The sequence below is a fragment of the Babylonia areolata genome, chromosome 29, assembly GCF_041734735.1.
Source record: "Babylonia areolata isolate BAREFJ2019XMU chromosome 29, ASM4173473v1, whole genome shotgun sequence".
NCBI lineage: Eukaryota > Metazoa > Mollusca > Gastropoda > Neogastropoda > Buccinidae > Babylonia > Babylonia areolata.
Genome location: NC_134904.1, coordinates 11,661,580 through 11,685,579, shown reverse-complemented (window position 1 = coordinate 11,685,579; position 24,000 = coordinate 11,661,580). Strand labels below are relative to the sequence as shown.

General features: G+C 44.2%; 1 protein-coding gene across 1 annotated transcript in view; it reads right to left on the bottom strand.

Moving 5' to 3' along the window:
• Positions 1–24,000, bottom strand: part of LOC143274742 (NAD(+) hydrolase SARM1-like) — an 86,008-nt gene that overhangs the window by 21,333 nt on the left and 40,675 nt on the right. The window contains 5 exon segments of the mRNA XM_076578651.1: positions 5,922–6,098; positions 9,031–9,249; positions 9,251–9,361; positions 10,513–10,734; positions 14,414–15,837. Coding sequence (XP_076434766.1) covers positions 5,922–6,098; positions 9,031–9,249; positions 9,251–9,361; positions 10,513–10,734; positions 14,414–15,837 — 2,153 coding nt within the window.

Below are 24,000 nucleotides of genomic sequence, written 5' to 3'. Positions count from 1 at the left end.
TGTCCTCTGGCAAAATTCTTGCGATGAAATCCACTCTGATAGGTACACAAATATATATATATATATATATAGGCAAGCACACAAGGCCTGACACATGCGATGGGTTATACAGCTGTCAGGCATCTGCCTAGTAGATGTGGCGTAGCATATATATGGATTTATCCAAACACTGTAACGCCTCCCTCAGAAACTAAAACTGAGCTGCAACTAGGAGTGAGTGTCCATGCTAGAACAGTTTCCAGTCCCACATACAGACCAGAACCCCCCCACCCATCCCCCCCCCCAACCTTCCCAGCCCCCCCTCCACTCGAACTTGTGTGGTGGTCAGCATGCTAGTGTTTTGGATCAGACAATAAACGAAGGACCCATCTGCACCATACACTCAGTGACACAGAAAAGAACCCACAGATATACAACTACAAGGGGATTGTCACTGACAAAATGTTGTTGGGGAGGTGGGGGGGGGGGGGGGGGGGGAATGCACACTGACAAGAAGAAGAAGAAAGTAATTTCTTTTTTATTTATAAATCTTGTGTACTGAGACTCAATGTGGACTACAAAGTCTCCTCTCACACAGCTCATGCACTCACAGCATGCACACTCATAAACATCCGTCCGCACAAAAACACAGCCAATAACATTGCTGGTGAAATGCTTGGCAAAACAAAATATGTCTTGACATTAACTTTAAGATTCACTCTTGAGTTGGAGTGCTACACAGACTGGATGGGAGTTAGATCCAGATTTTCTGGAGCACTGAGGAAACTAAAACCATGTTCCACAACTGTCTTACTTTAACCCCTTCAGTGCCAAACCTATCTTATGCTCAGTGATAATTATTTGCCAAGGGATAATTGGTCATGGGAGTTGTGGTGGGGTGTGTGTGTGGGGGGGTGAGGGTGTGTGGGAGTGTGTTATAATAATAAAAAAAAAAAATAGCATGCAACTACAAAAAGAAAGTTTAAACATCTCCTGAACTTTTCTGAAAGGAAAATGAACACACCAGTGATCCAGTTACGGCAATTTCACAAGTATTTTATGAAACTGTGATAGGAAAATTCCTACAATGATGCGGACAGAAATTCCAGACCTGGGGCACTTTTTCTGTTGTTTTTTTGTTCTTTTTTTGTTTTTTTTTGCACTCTGTAAGGGGATGGAAATTTCAGTCCTGGGGGCACACTCAAGGAGCTAAATCATGTTTTGGAAGTTTTAAGAGCTTTTCACTGGAAAAAAAACCAAAGAGTTCAGGGAGAGTGGGTTTATGGACAGTGAAGCAGACAGTTACTGTGGAAGTGAACCTCAACAGCGATAGGCAAGAACTGCAGCTTTGTATTCACACTGAAAATTTAACAGGGGCCACTGCAGTTCTCTAACTAATAATGTTCTTGCTTTCTTTTTTTTTGCTTTCTTTTTTCCCATCCCCACTCCTCCATCCAAATAAAATGAATGCTGTGTGCACGGATGTGCCCCCCCCCCCCCCCCCCCTATCATTATTGAATTGTATCACTGTGGTTGTCACAACATATACCTCTGTGTATTGACAAGACCGCTCTCACCACTGAGAGAGCGTTGTCACCTGTTTTCTTCGTGTTTCCTGTTTGCAAGTGTATTTGTTTTACTATCAAAGCGGATTTTATATCGAATTTTGCCAGGGACAACTCCCTTGTTGCCACAGTTTCTTTTGTTATGTGCGTGAAGTGCATGCTACACATGGGACCTAGGTTTACCGTCTCATCTGAAACGACCAGGATTCAATCTCGCATGCTGAGATTCTCTCACTTCCAAGGTGGAACGCATTACCACCAGGCGACAACTCCACTCCATTAACCCTTTTCACCGCCAAGCTCGCATTTATGCACAGGCGTGGTAGAGGACCCATGTCACTGAAAGGTGACCGTTCACTGGTCTGTTATCCATGAACCTACTGCTCTTAGTGTTTGGTGGTAGGACAGACCATATTTTCTATACATCGCAGGGGGAATTTCCTGCTATTCTTAGCCACGGTCTTTTCTGTGTATATACCACAAGGGAATTTTGTACTCTAAATTGACTTGCAGTGAAAGGGTTAAACCCTGCAAACTTGCAAGCTGGTCAGTACCAAAATGTGACTGACCAAAGGCTGATAAATGACTCCACTAAGTAATTATTCCAGCCAACAGGTGTGACATCAAGGCTTGACTGATCCCTATGTCTGCTTCATCACTGACAGGCAGGGAAGAAGGTGGCACAACGGTTAACTCTCTCCATATGAACGGCGAAAGAGACGACGTTAACAGCGTTTCACCCCAATTACCATCATCAAAATATTGCAAGCGGAAGGCTCTTATACTGAAGAGGTGAATGCTGACAAAAAATACCACAATTCTGACGACGGAAGCTAAAGGTTGGGTCATTCAGACACCCACTGGACATCCGAGGGGTCTGTGTAGAGGAGAAGAGAGGACTGGCCGTACTGAGTGAGTTGAGATGCTCATCTGCCAATACAGTGTCCATGGAGGCCTGGGTGTGATTCCCGCTCCCGCCCTTTCTCCCAAGTTTGACTGGAAAAATCAAACTGAGCGTCTAGTCATTCAGATGGGAAAAAAACCAACAAAAAAACCAACAAAAAAACAAAAACAAACCAAAAAAACAACAAAACAAAAACTACAGCAACAAAAAACAAGACTCACTTGTGGCAAATTAAGTCCCCTAGCATTAATTACAGAGTAATTTCCTTTTTTTACTATCTGCACCAAAACGTTTGCAAAATAAATAAAACTTCCATGCTTAGCAAAAGAGCTGAATTTTTCCTATTTTTATGCCTAATTTGGTGTCAACTGACAAAGTATTTGCAGAGAAAATGTCAATGTTAAAGTTTACCACGGACACACAGATACACAAAGACAACTGAACACGGGTTAAAACACAAACTCACTTTGTTTAAACAAGTGAGTCAAAAACGAGGTCCTGTGTGCAGGATGCACTTGGTGCATTGAAAAAGAACACATGGTGACTATGGCTTGTCCTCTGGCATAATTCTGTAGAATAAATCCACTCTGATAGGTATACAAATAAACATGCATGCACTCAAGGCCTAAGTGCCTTGGGTTATGTTGCTAGTCAGGCATTTGTCTACCAGATGTGGTGCAGCATACATGGATTTGTTCAAACGCAGTGACGCTTCGGCTTCCTTGAGAAACTGGAACTGAAACAGGCTGATACAGAGCACCATCATGTGAGGTTTGTAATTCTTCTTCTTCTTTTGCGTTCACTCGTATGCACACGAGTGGGCTTTTACGTGTATGACCGTTTTTACCCCACCATGTAGGCAGCCATACTCCGTTTTCGGGGATGTGCATGCTGGGTATGTTCTTGTTTCCATAACCCACCGAACGCTGACATGGATTACAGGATCTTTAACGTGCGTATTTGATCTTCTGCTTGCATATACACACGAAGGGGGTTCAGGCACTAGCAGGTCTGCACATATGTTGACCTGGGAGATCGTAAAAATCTCCACCCTTTACCCACCAGGCGCCGTCACCGTGATTCGAACCCGGGACCCTCAGATGGACAGTCCAACGCTTTAACCACTCGGCTATTGCGCCCGTCGAGGTTCGTAATAACTTGTAAGGCTTGAAAGGCATTCTGAAATGGTCTTCCATTCTAGTAAGTTCAAGTCAGTGTTTCATACATTTCACTGATGAGTTAAAAAAAATCTACCCTAGTTCTCTGTAAAAAAAACAACAACAATCATTAGGTTTTCAACTGATACAAAGAGAGAGTATGTGGGGAGAAAGACAGAGAGAGACAGACAGAGAGAAAGAGATACAGAGAGAGAGAGACACACACACACAGTGACAGAGAGGTGAATTTTGTTCACCTCACTTGCTACATACTTCTGTGCTTATCACCCAACCGAACCTTCAAACACATGCAGGCACACACACATACACATACACTCTCTCTCTCTCTCTCTCCCTCTGGCAGGTATGGTCCATGCTGACACTGAGATAAACATGGAACACATGCTGAGTTTATCTTCTAAAGATCTCTCTTTCTCATTTCTCTCTCACTCATTCTCTTTTTTTTTTCCAGCCAGAATGGTGCTCTTCTCTAACTGAAAATAAACAATGCTTTGCCATTTGATCTTGATCAAGAAAACAAGCTTCTTTCTGATTTTTAGTTCTTTTAAAAAAAAAAAAAATCTTCTGAACCATATACACATTACAAATTTACTCTTCAAAACAACAGAAATCATCAAGAGACGCTGGCAATACATGTTAAGTGATCAATTAAAAAATCCGGGTGTGGCCATGTGTGTGGAACTTGGAATGAATACTGTGGGAGTAATGCCACTGAAATGGTGCAGATGGTGGGGCAGCAAAAAATCTATATATAAAAAAAAAAGAAGAAAAGAATTAATAAGATAAAATGATTTAATTTTTTTTAATGTACAATTTTTGACTCACTTGTGTAAACAAAGTGAGTATGTTTTAACCTGGTGTTCGGTTGTCTGTGTGTGTGTGTGTGTGTCTGTGTGTCCATGGTAAACTTTAACATTGACATTTTCTCTGCAAATACTTTGTCAGTTGACACCAAATTAGGCATAAAAATAGGAAAAATTCAGTTCTTTCCAGTCATCTTGTTTAAAACAATATTGCGCCTCTGGGATGGGCACAAAAAAGAAAAAGAAAAAAAGAATGAAGCCTAATTATATGCAAACTGCATTTACTGTTATATTTATATTTTTTGTATTCTCTAAATTTGGCACTTTGATCTGATATTCTGACCCAACAGCTAGAGCAGTCATTATTATCATTTTTTGTTCAAACAGGAACTCCTTTTGCTAAGCATGGAAGTTTTATTTATTTTGCAAACGTTTTGGTGCAGATAGTAAAAAAAGGGAAATTACTCTGTAATGTTAGGGGAGTTAATTTGCTTTAAAACTGATCTTTCTCATCTTAAACATTACATTTTGAAATTATACTCAATACATCAAAAGCTTGGATTTTTTTTTAAAAGTGTATCACAAGTGAGTCTTGAAGGCCTTGCCTCTCTTGTTTCTTTTTTTTTTCCTTTCTTTTTTTCTGTCCCATCATCTGTTCTGTTTCATTCACATTACTTCCAGGCCACTCATTTTGAGTCCCCCGTACACAGCCACACCCTGGTTTGTCTGTTGCAGTCACAGTGTCTGCAGTCCACAGACAACCATTGACATTAGGCTGTCAGAAGGCCACACACCAAAGGAGACCCTGCAATGCTGCTGAGTCACTTCAGTGGTGTTCGATTGTACCTGTTCTGATCTAACATACTTAGGACACCACCTACTGAGCCTCTTACTGATGACAATAATAGCTCGGTTGTGGATCCAGACTGAGTCACCGTACCCCCTAGAGTGTAGACCGCCACCATGTCCCTCCAACAAGTCTTTTCTCAGTGCAACTAAGGCAGCAATCTGTTCTGATGACTATCTGGTACAACGTTTCAGCTCACTGTTTGCATGTACTCCTTTATAGAGAAAAAAAAAAACGTAGCAGAATGTTTAGCATGATTTCACATGGTACATTCACATTAAAGTGCTCTGGAGAAATATAAGACTTTCATGATGATTCTGTATGAATCTATAGCGCTTTTTTAACAGATCTTAAATCATTATTTTCACAAACATCTGCAAATTTAGCAAGGTCTGTGAACTATATCATCCATGAAAGAATAAACCACAAGCAGCGTACATATCTGCAAATAAGTTTGAGCACGCACACACTCATAAACAAACAAGCAAACCAAATGATAAATGCACCTATGCACAGCACACACACACACACACAGACACATTCAAAATCAAGACAGACGGCGCAGACAGGCAAACAAACGTACGCTTCGCATCCACACAAAACCAACCAAGCCACCCAGGCCCCACCAACACACCCTGCACCCACCTGGCTGACCCACTGAATCACATCCTCTGTGGTCCACAGGGGCACCTGCTGCGACAGCTTGTGGGGAACCTCCTCTCCCAGGATCCTCAGCGCCTGGCCGGCCAGTCGGGAGGCAGTGGAGTTGGGCGTGCTCGCCAGCCACTTGAGCGTGTCCACAGCTTCAATGTCGTACAGGATCTGTGGGCAAAACAGTGGTCGCTTTATTTCTAATGTTTCTTGTCACTTCTCTTCTTCTTCCATGGGCCTGCAACTCCTACGTTCACTCGTATGTACACGAGTGGGCTTTTACGTGTAGGACTGTTCTTATCCTGCTATGTAGGCAGCCCAATTTGGGGGGTGTGCATGCTGGGTATGTTCTTGTTTCCATAACCCACCGAACGCTGACATGGGTTACAGGATCTATAACATGCGCATTTGATCTTCTGCTTAACGTATACACATGACTGGGGGTTCAGACACGAGCAGGTCTGCACTTATGTTGGCCTGGGAGATGGGAAAAATCTCCACCCTTTACCCACCAAGGCGCCGTTACAGAGATTTGAACCTGGGACCCTCAGATTAAAAGTCCAACGGCTTAACCACTCGGCTACTGCACCCGCCTCACGTCACTTGATTTCTAACATTTCAAGTTGCTTTTGTTTTGAATGTTTCACATCATTTCTAACGCTTAATGTCACTTTATTTCTAATGTTTTATGTCACTATATTTCTAACGTTTCATGTTGTTTTGTTCCTGCCGTTTCATGTCACTTTATTTCAAATGTTTCATGTCATTTCTAATGTTTCATGTCACTTTATTTCCTTAATGCTTCATGTCACTATTTCAACCATTTCACGTTACTATTTCTAACATTTCATGTCATTTTGTTTCTGACGTTTCACATCACCTCATTTCTAACATCTGGTGTTTGGGTACACCAAAGTTGCATAATGCCATCCTCACTTTTTTTTTCTTGCATTTTGTGTTTGTGTATACCTTTACACGCTATGTTTGTCACTTTATTTCTAATGTTTCATACTTGTATATAATTATATGTACATACCACTGTCATCATTTTATTTCTAATGTTTTGTGTTTGTGTACACATTTATACACACACACACACACACATACATACATATATATGTATCCCTCTCTCTCTCTTTCTTTCTCTCTCACACACACACACAAACACACACTATCTCTCTCTTTGACACACACACACACATACACACACAAGCATACACACACACACATGCACAAACAGACACACACACACACACACGCAAACACACACACACGTGTGCACGCGCGCAAACACATACACACACACATGCGGACCCACAAAGACACATACAGAAATAGAAAACAACAACAACAAAAAGAAAAACAACCAAAAAAACAGATAAAAAAACCCAAAAAAAACATCACGAAATTTTCTCATGCCCTTTGATGTGACTGATGTATTTGTTAGCAGCATGGATAATGGATACCAGTTGTGGCTTCTGGTGTTTGTATCGCTCCTGGTGTGGGAACAGTGTATTGTATGGAGGGCACCTGGCTGTGTCCTCGGGGTAACGCATGACGCACAAACCCTGCTTAGTTTGTAGGTTGATTGATTGAGTGATTGAATGATTGATTGATTGGTGTGGGTGCCTTTATAGCACCAATCCTCAGTAGGAGACCAAGCTATAAATGCTCTTTTTTTTTCTTTTTTTTTTTTTGTTAGTCATTTTTGGAGTCATTTGTACTACAGGCCCACCCAAGTAGAGCTTGGTGACTGAGAGATGCCTTTAGGTGCTCATCATTCATTTCCTGTGTCTTTCTATAAGGCCTCAGTCACACACACACACACACACACACACACACACACACACACACACACACACACCGTACACTCGCACACACAGATTCACACACAACCAACAACACACAGATTCACACACAAAAAGCAACCCCAATTCCACACCAATAACCACCCCACCCACCACACACACAAGATTCCAACACAATAACATTAATACACATACAGATTCTCACATACAAATACCCACCCATCCCCCCACCCTAACAGATTAAAACACAAACAACCACACAACTTACACACACACTCTACACACACACCCTACACACACACACCCTGTACACAAACCATACACACACACCCTACTCACACTCCCTTCCCACACACACCCTCCCCACACACACTCATCCAACACACACACCCTACACAAACACACATACACACTATACACCCTACACACACACCCCATAAACACACACCCTACGCTCACACCCTACACACACACCCTACGCTCACACCCTTCACACACACCCTACGCTCTCACCCTAAACACACACACTATACACTCACACACCCTACAAACACACCCCATAAACACACACCCTACGCTCACACCCTACATACACACCCTACACTCACACCCTTCACACACACCCTACTCTCTCACCCCCCCCCCCACACACACACACACTATACACTCACACACCCTGCACACACACCCCATAAACACACACCCTACGCTCACACCCTATACACACACCCTACGCTCACACCCTACACACACACACTATACACTCACACACCCTGCACACAGACACTACACTCACACACCCCATACACACACCCTACACTCACACACACCATATACACCCCCTACACACACACCCCATACACCCCCCCCCCCCATACACACACACCCTACACTCACACACCCAATACACACACACCCTACACTCACACACACCCTGCACTCATGCCCAATACACACACCTTACACACAAACAGAGATCTCACTCACCCTACAAACACATCCTGCACACACCCTATACGCACATCCTACACACCCACACACACAAACAGCCACACACAGACCTCACACACCCTACACCTCAACCTACCCTATGCTCAAACTACACACACACCCAACACACACACACACACTCGACATGCTCCTCCCCCCCCCATACACACACCCTAAACACACTATACACTCACACACCATACACACGCATACCCTACACACACCCAATGCAAACACACCCCCTACACCCACACACAGATCTTACACCACCCCCCACCCCCCTCTTCTCCCCAAAACACACCCACCTCCTTCCGGTCCTGCTCGGCCTTGATGCCGGCCTCCATGGCCATGTGGAAGGCCGCCAGGGCCTGAGCCTCCTCCCTCTTGCTGCTCAGCACGGGGACCAGCCGCCGCAGCCACCCGGACGAGCGGCCGTGCTGGTGGGACATATCCATGACGGCGAACTCCTGGGGGTCGTGGGCGTCGATGAAGGGCAGGACCAGGCTGAGGGTTCCGGACTTGAGGCACGCAGGCCTCAATCTCCTTGTTGGAGACCAGCACCGCGATGGCCAGGCACGCGTAGTAGCGGATGCTGTCGTCGTCCACAAAGGCCAGGGGGAACAGCCATTCGGGGGCCTGCGTGCACATGTGATAATGATAGTAGGAATAATAGCAAGCACCAGAAGCAGGAGTAGAAGGAAGAAGAAGAAGAAAGAGAAGAGAGGAAGAGAAGAAGAAGAAGAAGAAGAAGAAGAAGAAGAAGAAGTAGAAGGAGGAGAAGGAAGATGAGGAAAAAGAAGAAGAAAACCTGTGTGGTAGTGAAATTTGTCAAAGTGAAAATGGGACAAGGGAAGCGCGACTGATCTACACAAAAACTGATTGCTTATGTCATCCTCTCACTGACAGTCAAAAATTGGTTGCCCAGCAAACAAGTAGAGAGAGCATTTCTGCTTGTCCACTGGAAGGTTTAGTTGTCTCAGATGATCAGAATAATATATGCGTTTCAAGCCAGACACTGTGTCATTTTTACAGACTTATTAATGGTGGCAAAGGGAGCCCTGTATGGTCAGTGGTTTCTCTGCTGCAAGGGGATTCATTTACAGCTTAGGATTTTGTGAAGGACTATGTCTCTCAAATTTGGAGGCAAGACTGCATTGGCTCCTTGCACACCTTAAGTCTGGTCATCTCCTGCTGGTTGTTTGACTTCATACACACACACACACACACACACACACACACAAACACACACACACACACACGCTCCCTAACACTACCTGCTCACCTTAAGCTTGGTCATCTCCCTGATTGTTTGATCCCCCATACACCCCCACCCACCCACAAACACACTCCCCAGCACACCCCCACACACCTTATGTCTGGTCATCTCCTGCTGCTTGTCAGACTTCCTGTACACACACACACACACACACACACACACACACACACACACACCAACAGTGCCCACATACTTTTTGTTTGGTCATCTCATGCTGCTTTTCAGACTTCCTGTACACACACACACACACACACACACACACACATACACACACACAAACACACACACACATAACAGTGCCCACACACCTTATGTCTGGTCATCTCATGCTGCTTGTCAGACTTCCTGTACACACACACATACACACACACACACCGACAGTGCCCACACACCTTTTGTTTTGTCATCTGCTGACTGTTGGACTCCCCTCCCCCTCCTAAACACTCCCTCCCCCCCAACAGATACACACACACACAGAATCCCCCCCCCCCCCCCCCCCACACACACACACCTTATGTTTGGTCATTTCCTGCTGGTTGTCGGGGCCCCCGTAGAGGGCCAGGTTGGACAGGGCGATGGCACAGTGCTTGAGCGTGACGCGGTCATTGCAGCGGCACCAGTAGATGATGGCATCCAGCCCTCCCAGCTTGATCACCCGAGAGCATGTCTCCTCCGACGTCTTGAACAGTGACTCCAGGATGCCTGTCGTGGAGCTGGCCAGTTCCACGTCTCCCTGAACATCCATCCAATCGAATCACGTCATATATACAATCGAATCACGTCATCAAATCAAATCATGTCAACCTGAACATCCATCCAATCAAATCATGTCATATCACCCTGAACATCAAATCAAATCATATCACCCTAAACATCCATCCAATCAATTCATATCACCCAGAACATCGATCCAATCAAATCATGTTACCCTGCACATCCATCTAATCAAATCACATCACCCTGATCATCCATTCAATCAAATCGTGTCAAACAGCTAATCAAATCACGTCATACTTCCAATCAAATCACGTCATACATCAAATCATATCACCCTGCATACATCCAATCAAATCACGTCACACTGAACATCCATCCAATCAAATCACGTCATACATCCAATCACGTCATTCATCCAATCAAATCACGTCACCTTGAACATCCATCCAATCAAATCATGTCACACTCAATATCCAATCAAATCATGTCACTTTGATCATCAAATCAAATCACGTCACCTTTAACATCTGATCAAATCACGTCACCCAGATCATCAAATCATATCAGTTCATTTTTGGAACCATCAGAAGGACCCAAATTTTGATTCCCTTCACCCCTCCTCCGCCATTAAACCTTGTATGGTGGTCTGGGTGCTAGTCTTTGGCCTTGGACAATAAATCGAGGTCCCGTGTGTAGCATGTACTTTGTGTACATCTGAGAACCCATGGCACCAAGTAAGTTATTCATGGTAACATTCTGTTGTAAATCAAATGAATCAACTAATACAGCTTGGAGAACATCAAAAAAGGCAAAAAATGGTGGCGCCGGATTACAGTCGCAGCAGCCAGAATTCCATATGGAGAAATCTACTGTGGCTGAAAGCACAACTATTACTGCAACAATATCAATAATAATAATGATAATAGTAATAATAATAATAATAATAATGATAATAAAAGTGTGCATTTACTGAGCACTTAACCTATAGTACAGCTCTATGGAATGAAACAGAGTGTGTACCATAAAGTTCTTTTTTTTTTTTTTTTTAAAGATATAGAAACAAGAATAAAAATATATTGGATACATTCTAGAAACATGTATATACACCAACAAGCTAACAACAGCCAGATCTGCCAAAGCTTTAACCTGCGTTACACACACACATACACACAGACACACACACACACGTACACACACACACACACACCGCAAGACTTCCCAAACATCATGTGCATTTTCTTTTATTCACATTTTTTGGGTGGTTGAATTGGTGCCCACCCCACCCCCTACCACCACATCCTCACACACACAAAAAAAACAAAAAACAAAAAAAAGGGGGAGAAAAGAGTCACTGCTCCACAGACAATGACAGTCAGTCTGGGGAGGAATATGGTCAGTGACACAACCTGACAATGGCTGGCTATAAGCTGGTCCAGAATCAGGCCTTGGATATTAAGACTTCCCCTGTGATCTAAAAAAAAAAAAAAAAAAGGGACCAGCCACAGACCAGCACAAATCAATAACGGTTATCTTGTCTCCACATGGCCGGCCCAGGCCTCTCTATTTCCATGGCAGACATGTGCGTCAGCTCCGAACACTGCGGTCTGACTTCTATTTCTGTCTCCTCTTCGTATTCTTATTCTTCTTCTCCCTCAGCCCTGTGAAGAGTCAACGGGGCACCAGGCACAGAGGGATTGTTGACCAGATCAGGTCTGTTGTTTGTGTGGTGATGTGATCCCCGACCCCCCCCCCCCCCCCCCCCCCCCCCCCATCCCCCACCCCCCAAAACTCTCTCTCTCTCCGTCCTCTTATTCAATGCCCCCTCTTTTTTCTGTTTTTCCCCCTCTTTTTGTGTTTGTATGTCTAATGTTAAAATTGAGCATGCATTTCTAAAAAAAAAACCACAAAAAACCCAACATAATTTAATTTGTAAAGCATGTGTTTACACTGTATTTATGAGAACTGCACTATGGAAAAACAAACCAAACGTCAGCTGTTGCAGATGATGGATTCATCTCCTTGGCAAACCCAGGATGAGGCAAGAGTACGCAGGTCAGGCAAAAATCAATAGTTCTGAACCCGGGTGTGGCTCTGTAGGAGGGGGATGTGTGTGTGGGGGTGTGGGGGTGGTAGGTGGGTGTGGGGATTTGGGGGCTCATGAAAAATAGTGCTGGGATTATGCCAGTCTAAATCAACATGGGTGATGGAACAAGCAAAAAAAAAAAAAAGGAGGGGGGTGAGAAGAAAATTACTGATTGAGCCTATTAACTGTGAATTAGAAGCCTCGGCCTGACTTTGGCTGGGGAAGGATGAAATAGCAGGAGAGGACTGGGCTCTAATTCTTCCTGCAACAGAGCCCTGGACACAGTGAATGTGGTGAATTCACTGCCTTGGTAGCCGTAAAATAAAGCTATGGGACCTATCTTATTCTTTACATCTTGGCCTATATTGACTTTGCTGCCTTAAAAAAAATTTAAAAAAAATAAAAATAAAAAAAACAGAACAAAACATAACAAAACCAAAAAATGCTATAACTTCCCACTTTCTGCCACTTTGCACCTAACCTCTCTCTCCTCTGGAGGATTCCAGATTTCAGCCTATATATAGATGTATATCATTACATGTCTGTGTGTGCATGTGTGTGTGTGTGATATCTAAACCACATTTTCTACACACCAACAACAGCGCAGGGGATTATGCCAGTGAAAATCAACATGGATGATGGAACAAGCCGAGAAAAAAAAAAAAAAAAAAAAAAAAAGGCGGGGGGGGGCGAGAAGAAAATTACTGATTGATCCTATTAACTGTGAATTAGAAGCCTCGGCCTGACTTTGGCTGGGGAAGGTTCAAACAGCAGAAGATGATCGGGCTCTAATTATTCCTGCAACTGTGCCCTGGACACAGTGAATGTGGTGATTTCACTGCCCTGGTTTGCCATAAAAAAGAAAAAAGCTATAAGACCTTTTTAAGTTCTTAAAATTTGGGCCTACACAGACTTTGCTGCCTAAACAAAACAAAAACAAAACAAAACAAAACAAAAAAAAATGTGTGTGTGTGTGTGTGTGTGTGTGTGTGTGTGTGTGTGTGTATGTCTGTGCGTGTGATATCTAAACCACATTTTCTACACACTAACAAGCAAGACAAATAAACAAATAAAAGCAAAAGAAAAAAAAAAAAGAAGAAGAAGAATCACAGGCAAGAGACACCATTCACTTTGTGAAATTCCACCACTGAATGCCGAGGCAGATGTACACAGGCACTGAATCGACATTAACACAGACACCACACAATGACATACATACACACACACACACACATTCTTGTCCAATTTATCATGTTAGTGAATAATTATTCATTCATTCATTGACTGATTTATTTACCTACATTCTTTTGTCTTAAAAATCTTATGGTTTCATGAGATTAAAAATCATTCTATCCAATTCTATTCATACACACGCAAACACTCACAGATACCACACACACACACACACACACACACACACAGTGAAAACAAACCAAACCCCTGAAACAACCAACCAACCAACCCCTGAAAATGGTGTATGGCTGCCTACATAGCAGGGTAAAGACAGTCCTACACGTAAAAGCCCACTCATGTGCATACAAGTGAATGTGGGAGTTGCAGCCCACGAACGAAGAAGAAGAAGAAGAAACAAACATGGGCAGCCCCTTCTCACCTGATAGTCACAGGTCATCTTCACCACAGCCTCCAGCCCCCAGTCGGCGATCTGCTTGCGGTTGTGGGTGGTGAGCGACTGCTCCAGGAGGCGGGCCGAGGCCTTGAGGAGGTCGCGGTTGGCGGAGGTCAGGTTGTTGACGATGATGTCCAGGGCGCGCTCGGTGCGCAGGATGTCGCACAGACTGTAGGCCAGGTCCTTGCCGTACACGGGCATGGACCACGCCTGCTCCATCAGCACGTTCAGCTCCCACAGGGCGTTCACCTGCTCCGGCACCGACCCCATCTGCAGCGTGCGCACCTTCTGCTTCAGCGTGTGCGAGTAGATCTGGATGCTCGACTTGAGGTTGGTCTTGGTCTTCATCATCTCCTGCGAAGACTTCCCGCCGCCGCCGCCGCCACCACCACTACCACTGGCACAACCGCCTCCCCCCGGCATCGTTTTGGCGTGTTTCATGTCCTTCACCTTGACCTTGCTAACCCCCGAGACATCCTCCAGGCTGGTGGAGGTGGAGCTGTCATTGGAGTAAGAGCGGCGGCAGGCGTACAGGTGGCTGAGGTCGCCCGTCTTGAGCTCCTCGTCCTGCGGGATCGTCTCCAGCTGCCGGCCGGATGAGGAGCGGAACATGCTGGCCGTGCTGTCGGCGAACTCCACCCGCTCGAAGGGCTCGGCGCGCGACAGGTCCAGGTACACACGGCTGCACTCTGACACGTTGCACGAGCTATCCGCCGCCAGCATCCCGGACAGCGCCCCCTCCTCCTCTGGCTGCAGGGCATTGCGCAGCAATGAGGCGTCCGACTGCGACCGCTCCAAGGTCTTGTAGGGGTCGCGCCTCCGACCGTCCCCCTCCTCCACCATTGTCGCCCCCTGGATCTTAGACTCAGACTGGATGCGGTGCATGGACGACGAAGAGGGACTCTCCAGCTCCTCCTTGGCTGCCCCTCCCGCCCCTGGTTCAAAACCAAACACCAGGTCAACGGCCGCTTCGGCCATCATTTCCGAGTGGATGGGTGCAGTGTCAGTCACGTCAACAGGCTGGGGCTGAGCCTGACTGAGCAGGGAGGAGGAGGAGGACGAGTGTGGAATGCTGTCAGGCTGTGTGTGGCTCACACGACAACACGAGGGCTCATTCGCAGGATCACTGATCAAAGCATGGAACTCGGCAGAACACTTGCAATCCAAAGGGGTGTGGTCTGGACCAGTGGTGGTAGGTGGTGGTGGTGGCAGGGAGTTAGGGGTGTCGGGTGGGTTAATGACAGGATCACAGGGGTTGGTGGTGGTGGTGGTGGTGGCAGTGGATGGGGAGGGGGGGTTCTGGCTGTGATTGTTATTGAGGTGCAGGCAGGCAAAGGTGGACAGGTGATGGTTGTTGTTGTTGTTGTGGTGACTGTCATAATGGGGTGTGGAGGAACTGGTGGGTTTGCCTGCAAGCAAACAACCCAGTCCATCTCATGTCAGGTGCCAATGCAATCACACTTTCTTCCAGGCTTTAACTAAGGCTGACAAATGAATATTTCTTAATGTCGTCTGAATATCTGATATTGTATACAGCACAAAAAAGAAGGGTTTTTTTTCTTTCTTTTTTTATATAGGCATGTACCCAGTATGATTCTCAATAAATCTCAATGTAAAACAGCACACAAACAATAAAATTTGAGAATAAAACCCAGAGAGCATTGATACTAATGCACACACACATACACACACACACACACACACACACACACACACACATACATGCACGCACACACACACACACACACACACACACACACACAAACACATACATGCACACACACACACACACACACTCACACAATGACATGCCCAGAAAGCATTTAAACACACACACACACACACACACACACATGCACACACACACACATGCATGCACACACACACACTCACACAATGACATGCCCAGAAAGCATTTAAACAAATGCATGTACACACACACATGCACCCAACCCCACCCCCCCCACACACACACACAATGACATGACTGACTGTGTCTCATTTAGTACACACAGCAGTGCAGGCATAATGCAGGCTTCTGGATCAGAATTGGAGAGAAAAAAATTAAGTCACTGAGAAACAGTTCAACAGCTCTTTCTTTCAAACACAGGCAGACATTGTACAGTACGTATGTCATGACACAGTTCTGCAGTGAATGGGCTGTTTGTAGTTGTGTATTTTTTTTGTTTTCTTTTTTTAAGGTGGGTGAGGGGGGCGGGTGGGGTGGTGGGTGGGGGTGGGGTATCTCATCTGATGCTCTGGGTTTTTTCTCCCTGCTTATCAGCTGATGTTGGATTGGCGTGGCGATGACAATATCTCACATCTGTCTGTGATATATACAGTGAATCTCTCTCTCTCTCTGTCTCTCTCTTTCTCTCTAATTACACACACACACACACACACACACACACACACACACACACAACACAGAGATGTGTGTGTGTGTGTGTGCGCGCGCGCGAGAGCATGTGTGTGCGTGCGTACATGTAGGCATACGTGCGTGCATGCATGCATGCATGCATACGTGCGTGCATGCATGCGTGTGTGCACGCATGCACGTGCATGCATCTGTGTGTGTGTGTGTGTGCGCACGCACATGTATGTGTGCACTATTCCTGCAGTTCCAAAACACACAACCAAGGTCAACACAGTATTAGAGTAATAACAAAAAGGGCCACACAACAGCAAAACAAATATTGCAGTCGACAGTGTGGTTTTGAGTTCTTTTTTTTTTTTCCAACCAATTCTTCTAAGATAATGACTATGCATTAAATATCTGAATTCATCATGCTTTCTATACAATTCAACGACTACAGATTAAATCTATGCACAAACTCAGGAAAACAGCATAATACTGAACAAAACTATGTTGTATGAAAGCAAAACGAAACTTTCCATGTAAATACAGCAACTTCAGTGGCATGCAGATGCTGTGCAAATGTTACGTATCAACATGAATATGAATCATAAGGAACCACTGTATGTTCTGTGCTGGGCCATGCAAAAAAACAAGATGAAAAAACAACAACAAAAAACCAACAAACCCCCCCCCAAAAAAAAAAACAGAGAAACATCACATTCAGAGAGACTCACTACAAGATACTCTATCTTTCATTCTGTCTCTCTTCTACCTCCCAGGCTTACAAAAGCACACACACATACACTCTCGTCTTTCACAGCACCGCACTAGCATGCATGCATGCACGAGTGAGTGCACATGCACATGCACACACTCAAACACACACATAGAAAGAACACAGAGAGAGATAACACTGAACACTGAAATGTTTAATGTCATTAGCTGTAAAACTCTAGTGACACAGTAGGTACAAATCAACAAAAATGGTGCAAAACAAATAAAATGAAACAGACAGGAAAAACATAGCCAAAGTAAACTAAACTACTAAGGGAATAAGCGGCACTTTGGTATTTTGTCGTTTGCTTAAAATGTCCATGTGGCAGGCGGGTACTGTGTCTTTTCCCCCCAGTCGTTCGTCTCTAAGGTTTGAACAGTACACAGGAAACAAAGTACAGAGAGAGAGAGAGAGAGAGAGAGAGAGAGAGAGAACACAAACACACACACACACACACACACACACAACCCACGCACACACAACGAAAAAAACCTGAAACAACCCACATTGTTTTCAGTGTCCAGAGTGCTCGACTGGCACTTTAAAAAAAAAAAGAAGAAAAAAAGTTAAATTTGAACCCTGTGCACCCATTTTATCCATCTGCAGCAGCTGCTCGGCACCTGACCCAACTGACAAGGCGCCAAGAAATGACTGACTTCTGTGATGTGATTGTCAGTGGTACGTGTGCTCCTTACAGTAGATTCTATACCGTGTATTGCTTCACTGGTTTTTCATGGAAACTGATTATGTAGTTTTGAGATTTCGATTATGTATTTTTGCGACTTTGATCACCTCAATGCGGAATTCTATAACATGAATTTCTTTTCTTGACAAATCAGTATAACCTTCACTGCAAGAAAAAAAAGAAAAAGAAAAACTAAAAATAAAGAAAAGACTATAGCTTCCCCTTCTCACATCTCTGTATCAATTATCTCTGATTCTGAAAAAAAAAAAAAAAAAAAAAAAAAAAAAAATCCCTCGAAACAATTCTGATATATATATACACACAATTAACAGTCAGAATATATCAGAGATTGGCATGAGCTTAGAGCTGGGCCAACAGCAAAGTGAGAGCTGTATGATTAATGACTTCCCCACTGCAAAAGCAATGTCTTTTGTGAAGGACTATGACTCTCAAACTAGGAGGCAAGATTGCACTGGCTCTTTACGCTGCAGCCTTGGGAGCTAGTTGGCCTTTGAGGACCATCCCAATGCTGACTGTCCAAAAGCCCTGTAGACCCAGAGAGTTGGGGTGTAACTTAGGCAAGACACTCTCCACTATAATCAAATTCGAGCCCAGATATTTGGGACAGCAACTGCCTCCTCTGCTGTTCTGATGGTCACAGACAAAACTGACTATCGTATGGATATACATAACTATACATAACTTGAACATTCTTGTGTTTATCAGTTCCACGTTCAGTTCAATAAATTTATTTAACTTTTACCAGATAATGACCCCCTACACCCCTCCATTTTTTTTGTTTTAATTGCTTGCTTTTTAACTTATGTGGGTTCATTCTGCTCTCCCATATATCTGCCTCGTTACATCCAAGTCCCTGCCTTGGCACACACATGCACACAGAGAAACTCACTCACTCACTCACTCACACACACAAACGCGCGCGCGCGCGCACACACACACACACACATACACACACGTGCACAAAACGCCACCCATGTGTGCTGTGCACACAAGCAACACTTCAAAGGAACAGGAAAAGAATGGTACACTTAATCATCTTGGCATGTTAACGTCTTATCAGAACCCTGTGTATCAATTTCTGTTTGCTCCCACTTGTGCACTGGCAAAACAATGCATTAGCCTGAGCTCAACTTCATGTCAGCAAATGAAAGAAGGAATATGGTACTGTACTGACTTAGATTTATAGTTATAACAGCGGCCTATTAATGATGATGGAGTCTCCCGTCGGTCCGACGGATGAGTAGGCAGGCAGGCTTATCTGTCGGTGTGTGTCCTCATATCCTTCCAATAACACAGACACTGAGATAGATGTGTTTTTTTATCATTGAACTGAGCCAGTTTTCCATGAGAACGTTGATGTTTTTGACTTTTTGCATTCTTTATCAGTTGTTTCGCTTGTCAGTTTAACGACTTCTCTTTTACGAAGTCCTTTAAGTAATTTCCTGTAATTGTATTTAGATTTTTTTTTTTTCAAATTTCACCCTCATTTGCCCAGTTTCCCCCAAACTCCATTCATTCACATCTCCCACCCCTTCTAACCGATAATACTCAAAATTAATGTATTCGTAAATTATACTTTAACAAAATGTCTTCAATCACCGATAATTATGTGTGACGGGACATTAAACAAAATTCCTCCCTTCCCTCTAAAAATAAACCTGCACTGACTGAGAGGGCCACCACCACTACACGCTGAGAGATCACAGACAACATTTCCACAGTGCTCCGCCCTCCTCGACCAGAGCCATGACAACTCATCATGAGTGATGAGTAATGGTCTGCAGGTGGGCTGTTCACTGATAAACCAACTCTCTCTCTCTCTCTCTGTCTCTCTCTGTCTGTCTGTCTGTCTGTCTCTCTCTCAACTCCTCGTACATTTATTCATCTATTTACTTTGTTGTTGTTGTTGTTGTTTTGTGTGTGTGTGCGTATCTGATTGATACATCTGACTGAAAATTCATGCATCTCCTTGAGATTAGAACGTTGCAGTTAATGTTAATAAAATGACAAAGTGTCAAAAAAAACAAAAAAAAGAAATGAAAAAAAAAGAATAAAAAAAGACGTCTCTCTCATTCTCGCATGCTGTATATATTGATATAATGATTTCCCCCCCTTTGTTTTCATTTTACTGACTATTTCCACATCGAGGGTTGGAAGAAAACAAGCATTGTCTTGTTCAACCTGTTCCTATTACCATCAGAAAATAAAATCTAGTCAATACTTTTCGTTTCAATTCAATTCAATTTTCTCTCTCTCTCTCTCTCTCTCTCTCTGTGTGTGTGTGTGTGTGTGTGTGTGTGTGTGTGTGTGTGTGTGTGTCTTTGTCTAGTCTTTTCCCTCATGCTCCCCCCCCGCCCCCCCACATACACACACATACACACACAGAAAATCCCTATGTGTTTTTAGGTACACTTTCTATTCTTATCCTTCCATCATTACCATTCTGAGCAGTTACGCCTAATCTTGAAATTAAGCCCTAGGCGTTTTCAAATAGAACACATGTAAATATCAAAAAGGAAAAACTGAACACAAGATACCAAACATCATAAAAATCATCCCCCCCCCACCACACACACACACCCACAATACACACAAGCACGCACATACACAAGTCATAACACACAATCGTAAACAGTGCACAATCAAAAATACTACCAACAAATTACGAAACTATCAAAACTCACTCAGTCACCAATAGTCATTTTAATTCACACTGGAAAGGGATGAGCTGTTGAGAATTAACCAGGAGGGGAAAAGGTGGGTCTTCAGACTGGACTTCAAAGACTGCAGCGAAGATGAGTGACGGAAAGGCTGAGGAAGTTTATTCCAAAGGGGACTTGGAATGAAAAACTGCGTCAGCCATACGTTTTGGTTCGAGCATGGGGGATCCTAAACATACGGGTGTCAGAAGAAGAGCGGAGCTGGCGTGAGGGTATGACTGTAAGGATGAATGAGATCAGTAAAATACTGTGGACCAGAAGCCTCAACGGACTTGAAACAAAGAGAGACGACTTTGTAAATAATTCTTTCTTGTACTGGGAGCCAATGTAAAAGCATGAAGGAGAGGAGAGACGTGATCAAATTTACAAGAACGAAAGACAAGACGAGCAGCATGGTTCTGGACTTTCTGAAGTCTAGCAATGAGGTAGCTGGGTGAACCAACAAGTAGGGAATTACAATAATCCAGGCGGGACAGCACAAAGACACAGAGGAGAGTTTTGGTTGCATCTTTAGTCAGGAGATGACGAATGGATGCAATTTCAAAGTAACACAGTTTGCATATATATTTGCAACATGCTGCTGATAGAAAAGAAACTGGTAGAGGATGACACCAAGATTGCGGACGGAAGAGGAAAGAGGAATGTCGGTGCCACTGAGGGAGTTTGAGGAAGGAAGAGAGACTGAGTGGCAAAGTCTTTGTGGGGTGATAATCATGATTTCATGTTTATCCTCATTTAACTTAAGCTTGTTTTCAGACATCCATGTCTTCAGATCGGAGATGCAGTCCTGAGTAGAGTCAATGGGAGAGGGAAGGAGAGACGAAGGTCCCGACAGATACAGCTGGCTGTCATCGGAAAAGCTATGGTGGGGCAATGAATGATGATTCACAATGGTAGAAATCGGTTGTGTATAGAGAACAAGCTATCACGCACAGAAGGATGAGAAGAAGTTTATATATATATATATATATATATATATATATATATATATATATATATATATATATATATTCATTTATTTATTTATCTATTAGATATGTTCTAAAACTGCCAAACCACAGACTTCACTAAAAGTTAAGGACCGTTTAGTAAAATCAGGATTTCTCGGGGGGCGGAGGGGGGAGCAAGTACCTCTGGTTATGAGTGCTGCTCATTACACTTGCTGCAAGGTTACACAGCTGCTCGCTGAAAACTCAGCACCATCACACCAAGCCCTCAAGAAGAAATCTGTTAGTTCCCAAGTGGTCCTTGACATCTTGCGAACCCTGTACCATACGAAAAAGAGGTTCTAACATGAACTTTTTTTTTTTTTTTTTCTTTTTTTTTAAAGATATGTTACTGTAAGCTGCCACACGATGAGTCTACAGTCTTTGTTTTGCTTGTTTTCTTCCTCGTTTTGGGGTGGGTTTTTTTTTGTAATTTTTTTTACAGTAACAAGCCTTGGCAAGCTGTATGCATAGACTCGGATACAGACGACAGATCAAGGAGGGGCAAAAAAAATAACACAAAAAACATGCATGCACGCATGAATGCGCACATGCACTCGCAGGTGTACTCTCACTCTCTCCCCCCCCCCCCCCCCCCCCCAACGCACACATATATACACACACAAGCATACACTTATGTATGAGTGAGTAAAACTATATATGAGCGCATGCACACACAAATACCCAACGCGCGCGCGTACACAGACACACACACAGTCTCTACGTAGATGACTTCTCTCTCTCTCTCTCTCTCTCCCCCCCCCCCTCTCTCTCTCCCCCCCCTCCCCCCCCCCCCCCCGCCCCCCCTCTCTCTCTTTCCACACTCCCACTCACTGATTCAACAACAACATCTTTCCTCACTCAGTTTTTACAGACAGAATAAGAACACATCAAAATGAGTTTGCCCTCGGTCCACGTAGAAACCCTCTCTCTAAAATCTGGGTTGGCAAGAAAACACTCACCTCTGGCAGTGACAAAGACAGCAGTTATCACGAGGTGCGTTATACTCATAAATTGCCGACGGTATCACACCTTGTGAAACTGTGTCGGCAAGGACGTGTGCATCAACACAGACAACAGATTTCAAAAGATGAATGGGGACATGAACAGACACAAGTGCGCTCGTGTACAACAAACACACACACACACATGCTTGTATATCTATGTATGCACAGTGCGCTACGTACTAAAAAAAACAACACATGTATATGCATGCGCAAAGATGCATATACGCGCGCGCGCGCGCACACACACACACACATGCTTGTATCTATGTGTGCATACACATAAACACACATGCACATTTTCACACACACACACACACACACACACACACACACGCACACACAAACACACACACTCATGAATGTACACACACACTCATGAATGTTCACACACGCAGTGTAACAAACACACACATACACATGCACATGTGCGCTCTCTCTCTCTCTCTCTCTCTCGCTCTGTCACACACACACAAATACACACATCCATTGTTGTATACTCAGTCATTCATACACACAGTGTGCACACACGCTTGCACACCGACACACACGCACGCACAGACACAGACACACAGGCTTAACTTTGAGCTATGCACAGTACTGACTGTTTTCTTTCTGGCGCCCCTCACCCGGCCTCAATACTGGCAGCATCAGTCAGCCAGCACACTGCCTACAACTCAACAATCGCTCCAGCTCCACACAACCAGCATTGACATCCACACTGCTTACTGCCTACACCTCACACTGCTCCACCTCCACACAATCAAACACTGTCATCCACACAGCTCACTGCATACAACTTACATCGCTCAAACTCCACAGAGCCAGCACTGACATCCACAGTGCATACTGCCTACAACTTTACATCGCTCCAATTCCACACAATGAAACATTGACATCCACACTGCACACTGCCTACACCTCACACTGCTCCACCTCCCCACACAATCAAACACTGACATCCACACAGCTCACTGCATACAACTTACATCGCTCAAACTCCACACAGCCAGCACTGACAT